The sequence below is a fragment of the Limulus polyphemus genome, unplaced genomic scaffold (genome assembly GCF_000517525.1).
Source record: "Limulus polyphemus unplaced genomic scaffold, Limulus_polyphemus-2.1.2 Scaffold3448, whole genome shotgun sequence".
NCBI classification, from domain to species: Eukaryota; Metazoa; Arthropoda; class Merostomata; order Xiphosura; family Limulidae; genus Limulus; species Limulus polyphemus.
This window is the reverse complement of record NW_013669058.1, coordinates 23,501-32,429: the sequence shown is the minus strand read 5'-3', so window position 1 is coordinate 32,429 and position 8,929 is coordinate 23,501. Positions and strand designations below refer to the sequence as shown.

Genomic DNA, 8,929 nt, shown 5'->3' with positions numbered 1-8,929 from the left:
ACACATGGATGGGTTGAATACCATTGCCACGAACACATGGATGGGTTGAATACCATTGCCACGAACACATGGATGGGTTGTATACCAGTGCCACGAACACATGAATGGGTTGTATACCATTGCCACGAACACATGGATGGGTTGTATACCAGTGCCACGAACACATGATGGGTTGTATACCATTGCCACGAACACATGGATGGGTTGTATACCATTGCCACGAACACATGGATGGGTTGTATACCATTGCCACGAACACATGGATGGGTTGTATACCATACCATTGCCACAAACACATGGATGGGTTGTATACCATTGCCACAAACACATGGATGGCTTTTGTCATGGATCTTTGTGTTTGTGAATTTTTAGTTGTTACAAAATACTCACTTTGCTTACCATAGCTGGGGCATGATTTATTGCAGCTTACTTCCTTTGTTTTCTAATGATATTAAGTACAAAGGACATACCTGTTTTGGCAAAGCTAAATCCCCAATTTGAGCATGTTTGTACAATCTGAGTGTATGAATAGTTTGCATCAGAGAGGTCTGTCACATACTTTCCAAAAGCGATCAGTTTTTTGTAATTACATCCTGGATCACACATTATATATATTACATCCTGGATCACACATTATATATATTACATCCTGGATCACACATTATATATTACATCCTGGATCACGCATTATATATTACATCCTGGATCACACATTATATATTACATCCTGGATCACACATTATATATTACATCCAATTCCGCAGGACATGTGCACCAGATGAAAGACAATATTTCCTTCTAGCAACTGAAGAAAGATCTTTACCAGTAGAAAATATGAATCACTACTGAGAGGGTTGAGTATGTTGAATTAAAACAATTTTAATATTCAAATCAGCAAATCACATGAAAACCAAAGCTGCCATAAAGTTGTAGAGAAATGGAATATATAAGAAATACATTTTGATATTTTCTAGATAGTGTGATGTATATGATGCATGATCCAGGATGTAATATATAATGTGTGATCCAGGATGTAATATATATATATAATGCGTGATCCAGGATGTAATATATATAATACGTGATCCAGGATGTAATATATAATGCGTGATCCAGGATGTAATATATAATGCATGATCCAGGATGTAATATATAATGTGTGATCCAGGATGTAATGTATATAATGTGTGATCCAGGATGTAATATATATAATGCGTGATCCAGGATGTAATATATAATGCGTGATCCAGGATGTAATATATAATGCGTTAACCAGGATGTAATATATAATGCGTGATCCAGGATGTAATATATAATGTGTCATCCAGGATGTAATTAATTTTTATTCTGTGTTACTACAGTATTCTACTGACTCATGAACAAGCATGCCTTGTTAATTAAAAAGTATTTTGGTTAAAGAACATAAATAATCAAGCCTACCTCTTGCAGTTAGGTTATAATTTTTCTTGTATTTTCAAGGTGAAGAGAAGAACTACAGAGAATCATATATTTATAGTGATAATTTGGACTTGGCTTGGGAACAGGAGAAAACTGATTCTAAAAACTTCTTAGTAAATCATCCGAGGGCTGTGAGTTCTAATATCAATCAGCCAGTGTCAAATGTTAGCAGTCTTTCTTCCAACACATCATCTGGAATCTTATCAGACAAAATTCAGAATCATGAACTAAGCGAAGGTGAGACATTGATAATTGTCTGCATTTTTTGGGGTGCAAATATGTGGACGTTTTTTGTACTATTTTAATAATTTAAAGAAGTTCTTTTTAAATTTAGAAACATTTTTTATATTCTAGTCATGTTATATTGTGTCATTGCTCACGAGGTGGGTTGGTTGGTTATATTTTTAATATCTCTTTTTTTGAGAAATCTACTTTATAAATAACGTTTAATCATAAAGTTACTGATGGGGTCAATACTGGCTTTTAAACACTGTTTTATAGCTATTTATGTGCCAACTTGCATGTGGATGTGTAGTTTTATTGGTTACCCGGTCCCTAATAACAGAGGAGTCACACAAAGAAACTTAAACAAAAAATACCTTCAATGTTTCAATTGATCCTACTGTTTGCTGGGGTCACACTTGTTTTTCATAAATAAATGGGTGATATTACCCCAATCTTTTTTTTGGTCTGTTTCTTACACTGAATGTTGAAACTGGAAGAATGTAAATTTACTCCGTAAGATGCAATATCTGGACTTCACCAGTAGTGAACAACTTAAGAACAAGTTGGTAGTTTGAACATCTTGTAATATTTAACAATTTGTTATTATGACTTCAGTTAATACGAGTCAAAATCACATTAAAAAATTTTAAATTATTTTTGATCCAAAAGCATAAAATGTATCTGTTACCTACAGTTTGATATTCTCAGTAAAACATGTTATTATACAGCTGACTTGGATGTGGATGAAGGGTTTAGGTCACCTCCTAAGGCCTCACTCGAGTCACTGACCACTACTAGCCTTCACAGTTGTAGACTGTCACAAGATTGTTCTGATTCTGAATTAAATACCTCCCCTGAAAGTTACGGTCTAGGTAAGTTTGATAGATATTTTATAGTTGTCTGTAGTGATCAGAAATTAAACGGAAGCTATTTTTTTAGAGACAAATTACCATAGTAAGAAGAAAAACTAGTATATTTTTTTATACTATCAATCATTAAGTGGATGGTAATAAGTTTGTTTTAGAGAAAAGCCACATTGGGTTATCTGCTGTGTCCACCATGAGGAATCAAACCCCATATTTTAGTGTTGTAATTCCGTAAACTTACGGCTATTCCACTGGAGAATGACAGTAAAGTGGTTGTGATATCCTTCCGATACATTTTTGAACACAAGTATGTGGTGAAAAGAACAAAACATATAAGGTTGTAGTTTTATCTCATTGTCCCCAGGTTTGATGGTAAAACAACTGCTTAGCTGGTACTGACAAGTCAGGAACATGTGAGACTTAACACTAATATCATAGTCACTAAACTAGACGTTTAATTTCTCTGATATTACGTGTAACCTACACCGTAGAGAAGATCTGAAATGGGGTTATGTTTATTATCCACATAATAATTGTTAACCATATATTAATGAAATAAATGGCTACCTGAGTGAATTGAAAAACCCAAGTGTTTACTAATGCCTTGTTTAAGACCCTTAACATGCGAATTGGTCAACTAAATATTAGTGCTTTGGTTTTGACCCCTCTAACATTTCCTCGTTTTGGATAGTTTTAGGTCATTCACTTGATTTTTTTATATTTTTTGCTGGGTTCATAGTTGGTAGTTTTTAGAGATTAAAATAAGTTTAAAATTAATTGATTATTATTATTATTTCAAAGAATATTACATTAACATCTTGTACAGTGTTCCCACGTTTCTATTCGGAAACAACAAGAGTTCATTCAAAGTTACCAGCATACTTCTCAAGCTTACCATAAGACAATTTTTGAATTGATAAAAAAAAAAATCCTATCAACAACACTAATAAAATTGCCTTTTAATTACCAGTTTGTTACATTTGTTTAATGCATGTAATGAATCTTTAAATAAAGGATAATCTCACAAGATTGAACACTAGAAAAATCAGTTAAAAATTACTGAAGATATAATTACCTTTAAATATTTTATAAGAGTGCAAATCAATCTAATGTAATTGACTGTAGATTAAAACATATAATGAATTTTGTTTACATCAACAGAGTTGGGAAGTTTCTAGAAGCTTTTATACCCACTTTTCTCAACATATTTTTATAAAGTTACTTGACAAATAGAGAAAATAGTAAAAATAAAGTTAGAATTTTAATCTTGGAATTTTAAAAGTGATTGAAAAGTTATTTCTATATTTTAGTAGTTACATATATTTATATATATATATAAGCTGATAATTTCATGTGGAATGTCACTAAATTTTGGTTTATCTGGATTATTTAAGTTAAATAAAAATTCTGAGGACAGGCATGGTCTATAGTCAGGCAGTAAATTAAACTTCATTCTATCTATAATGTACATTAGTAAATCATAAAATATATTCCTATTATTAAAGATAACATTTTTTCTGTGATTAAACCTTGAACTACAGGACTTAGCATCAGGAGAGCTGTTTAGCATTATGTTCAGGTGTGGTAAGTCTGCAGGCTTATGACACTAAAACTTGGGTTCCGTGTCCCATGATGGACACAGCACAGATAGTCTATTGTGTAGCTTTTCACAAATCATATTTAGTTTAGGTAACAAAGAATGGAGGTTTATATTTTATGTAAGTTTTATTTCTAACTAGTGCTTTGAAAAATATTGGTGAAGTAGTTTCCATATAGGTAGGGTAGATAGAGCTTTTCTTGTAATGTCAGCTACCATGTGTTTGATATAGTGTATATATACTGCACTATGTGGTTACATATTCATGTCAGCTACCATAGATATAATCTGTGTTTGATATAGTGTATATACTGTACTATGTAGTTATAGATTCATGTTAACTACCATAGAAATAATCTGTGTTTGGTATAGTGTATATACTGCACTATGTGGTTACAGATTCATGTCAGCTACCATAGAAATAATCTGTGTTTGATATAGTGTATATACTGCATTATGTGGTTACAGATTCATGTCAGCTACCATAGATATAATCTGTGTTTGATATAGTGTATATATATACTGCAATATGTGGTTACAGATTCATGTCAACTACCATAGAACGAATCTGTGTTTGGTATAGTGTATATACTGCACTATGTGGTTACAGATTCATGTCAGCTACCATAGAAATAATCTGTGTTTGGTATAGTGTATATACTGCACTATGTAGTTACAGATTCATGAAGTTCTTATGTACAAAAATCTTTATCCCAGTTTTACATTTTGTATTCTCTTTAGATTTCTCTCACTCCTGCAATGGAAGCAGAAATAGTTTATCAAATGATGAGAAAATAACAAGACCATGTAGGTCAGAACAAAATGCCGACACTGCACCCCGGCTTATCACCACATCAGCTAACGATCACTGTAACCATAAAACTTCAGGCACTGACAGGGACGATATAGCATCAGGCATTATTACATCTGGTAGTAATCTTAGAAGTCAAGATAGACCAATATCAAAAACTGGTGTATTCTCTCAATTTCTCTCAAACATTCTCCCAAGAATAAAAATGACAGGCAGATCTGAGGAAACTTTTGACTTATCTAAATCTGAACAAAGTGATTGTTCATTGGTTTCAGCTGTGAACACAGAAGTTGTCATGAAAACTTTAAGCAATATGGAAGAAACAAATGAAAGTAAACCATCACTAGGCCAGTCTTTCACTACAAATAATTCAGAGGTGACACTTGTAGGTAGATGTCCAAAAATTGGAGTTTCCTCACTGACATGTAAACAGAAGCAACCTATGACAGTTTTTATGAGTTCTGGTTATGGCATGAGCCCCACCGAGTCAGAACCAAACTTGTACAGTTCACATATGTGGTCTTCTCTTTCACCATCCAGTGATGCATGTTATCACGCTGAAGACTGTCTGAGAAGATACACCAATCAACAGCCTTTGAATGGGTCTATAGAAATAGACAGTGCTAGGATGCATTCTTCCGATATCGAGTTTCCTTTCATTCCTCCTCCACCAGGTTACAGAAACAATAAGGACTCAGAGCATACCCAAAACTGTGAAGAATCTGTACGGAATGGTTCACTAATAGTTTCTCAAGAAAATATTTCAAGCCAGGTACTGTTGATTGAACTATTAAATCACATAACTTAAAAATATTGAGTCAATAAACTAATGGTTTTATTGTTCTTGTATAAAGAGCAAAGTTAGCAGGAGAATTGGGATCTTTGGGTACAAAATTCTCATAATTTTTAAAGTTTAGTAAATAAAACTTTGATCTGAAAAACATAATTTTTTCTTAAACACACTGCTTAAAACAGTTAATAGATATTTGGGGTTTTCTGTATTTTAGTTGTTAAAAGGAACAATTATTATTATAAATAATGTCAATGGTACTCCCGAGTTCAGGTTTATGCAGAATAAGTTTCAGGTAACTGGTTGTATGATCTGATACACACATTTCAGCAATATATAAAAGTGGAGGTACCAACAGTATTCTTAGAACCAGGACTTCAACAAAGACATTTAGACATATTCATTATGGAGAGAACAATGGGTTGGCTAGACTGCTAGAAGTTGGTCAAACACATCTTATTGCAGAGAGGCTGCAAGTGTCAGTAAATATGGATTTGCTACTAAACCTTTGTTAACAAGCCCATCAAGGTTACCAGCATACTTCTCAAGTTTACCACAAGACACTTCTTGAGTTGGATCAAATGCAGAAGAAACGTGTTGATATGGATTTACCTTTCATCAGTGCTTTGTTTAAAGACGGGTCTTTGGTCATGCTTCCCAAAACTGTCCCAACATGTTCCAGACAACTCCACCTGGGAATTGGGAAGGATGTAAGAAGGTTTTCATGTAGTTGTGTGTCTTAATACCAGAAGAGGGTATTGAACAAATGGACTTAGTGAATTTTAATTTGAACAAAGATGCACGTGATGCTCTTAGGAGGTGCTCGGAAACATGTATTTACCTCCAAGCAGTGTTAATGAAGTGGTATAAGCTCTGATGAAGGAGTGGATCATATTACTCTCAGAAGTTCACTTATTTGCTTTTTAAGGTTGTCACATCTATGTTCAACTTGCATTAGAGTTCAAAGTGATCATATATTTTGTTGCCCCCAGTGACACAGTGGTATGTCTGCGGACTTTCAACGCTCTAATCCGGGTTTCGATACCCGTGGTTGGCAGAGCACAGATAGCCCTTTTAGTAGCTTTGTGCTTAACTACAAACAAACAATATATTTTGTTAACAAGCATTTTCTAATTATTTATTCAGCTGCAAAGTCTGTAGTACCAAATGAGTCTCTGTAGACATGGACTGCAATAATAGGCATTTGCACATCAGATCATGCAACTGGTCATCTGAAATGTAAAGAATTCTTACCAGATAAAGATATTTAGTATTGGTAATAAACAAAGTTTGACACTTAATACAGATGTATGACAAGTTGTAATACATACAATCTTTTAATATGTATTTTTAAGTTTTTTTATATTTCCTTGAGTTTTTTTTTTTGTTGTTGTTGAGTACAAAATTGGTAGTTTTCAACTTTAATAAGTAGAATTTTTATAGATTAAAATTATTTTAAAATTAATGGAGTATTATTAGTTTAGAGAATTTCCAAAAATATTACGTTAACATGATTTCTTGTACAGCATTCTCATGTTTGTATTCAGAAACAACAAGAGTTCATTCAAGGTTACCAGCATACTTCTCAAGCTTCCCACAAGACACTTGTTGAGTTGGATCAATTGCAGAAGAAAAGTGTTGATATGGATTTACCTTTCATCAGTGCTTTGTTTAAAGACAGGTCTTTGCTCATGCTTCCCAAAACTGTCCCAACATGTTCCAGACAACGCCACCTGGGAATCGGGAAGGATGTAAGAAGGTTTTCATGTAGTTGTGTGACTTCATTATTCAGAGAAGATAGATGTTTATCGTCTACTGGTAACTTACCTGAACTTTTACAATCAGAATCACGACCAGTTAGCTGGCACTTTGGATCCATGAGTACGTCTTGACCCATGATTTGTGATTCCCTATTGGTTGTTACAGTTGTTAAAGGCAAGACCATTTAGCAACTTTCATATATTTTGAGAACATAACATGTATATTCAGCATATAATTAATATACGAATGAATACTATCATGTAAGCCACATAATATGTAATTATTTCTTGCTGTCTTCTTGAGGAAAATATTGCTGTAATGTCTTCTATCATTGGGTAGGTTCTTTTGTATTATTTGATAAAAATAATGCCAATTTCAGTCACATGTAACTATAAGAAATTAACTTATTTTCTTTAATAACATTTGATATGGGCTACGTTCATTTGTAGACCTAACTTTATAAACAAAATTTTAACAAAAAACTCCAAAAATAATGTATTTCTAACTCACAAATAAACATACTTGCAGAATTTCTTCACTAATCACAAGTCAATAACAAACACACTGAGTAACTTACTAAGTAACTGAATAGATGCAATAAATCTCATTGTCCAAGTCACTGAATGACACTAAATTAAATTAACTCATTCATTAATTAACTGATCACTAAATAATTCACTGATCTGGTGTTTACATTGTACTTTTATTTCAAAATGTTACAGTGTTTCTGGATTCTATTGATGCCTTAACTTTAATGAAATTTCTTGATGCATTGCATCATTGTCATCACGTAATGACATGCTCCATCTAAAAAACAAACATCTAAGTTAAAATATTAAAAATGTTGCCAAAAACACTGCTCCCTACATGGATTGTGAAGTCTCTTGAACAGTCTTAATACACAAAACTGCCCATCCAACAAGTCTTTTGGATAGGTTCCTCTTTCAAGGGTTATGATATATAGATGGGATGACCTTTTGTCTCTTATCATTACTTGCTGTCCTGTCACTAGGGCCATTCTTCCAAGGTAGTGGGTCAAGCAAATGCATGAACAGCTTTATCCTGTGGAAGTTGTCTTGACAGGAACCCTGGGCTCTTTAGCAAGTCTTCTCTTTAAGAACCCAGTTGGCCATTCTCTCACTAATGTACTTCCAGAGATGATCACTGTGGATGATCTTTGGCTTAGACTTTTAGTCCTTGTAGATTCTGTAAACCACATCATTGATTCTCTTCAGTACAACATATATCCCTTCTCAGTATCTGCTTAACTCTGGAGTTCTTACTCTGTTGTTGTAGGGATCGTACAACTATACCATGTCACCCCAATGGAATCCAGCTTTATCAACATTAACATAATAGTGATAAAAAGATAAAATAATGTATGACATCACTGGTGTTCTTTATTATCTCTAATTATTCTA

At 33.4% G+C, this 8,929-nt stretch overlaps 1 protein-coding gene across 6 annotated transcripts in view; it reads left to right on the top strand.

Annotated features, from left to right (window-relative positions):
- The window catches only part of LOC106469365 (protein expanded-like), a 57,280-nt gene extending 48,397 nt beyond the window's left edge, over positions 1 to 8,883 (top strand). For 5 of the 6 annotated variants that reach the window (XM_022397868.1, XM_022397866.1, XM_022397865.1 and 2 more), the window contains 4 exons: positions 1,480 to 1,695; positions 2,412 to 2,555; positions 4,888 to 5,729; positions 7,274 to 8,883. In XM_022397868.1, the coding sequence (XP_022253576.1) occupies positions 1,480 to 1,695; positions 2,412 to 2,555; positions 4,888 to 5,729; positions 7,274 to 7,639 (1,568 nt within the window). In that variant the 3' untranslated portion in view covers positions 7,640 to 8,883. The remainder of the gene's footprint in view (positions 1 to 1,479; positions 1,696 to 2,411; positions 2,556 to 4,887; positions 5,730 to 7,273) is intronic. The other variant, XM_022397870.1, reaches the window with a different exon arrangement.
- Positions 8,884 to 8,929: the final 46 nt, after the last annotated feature.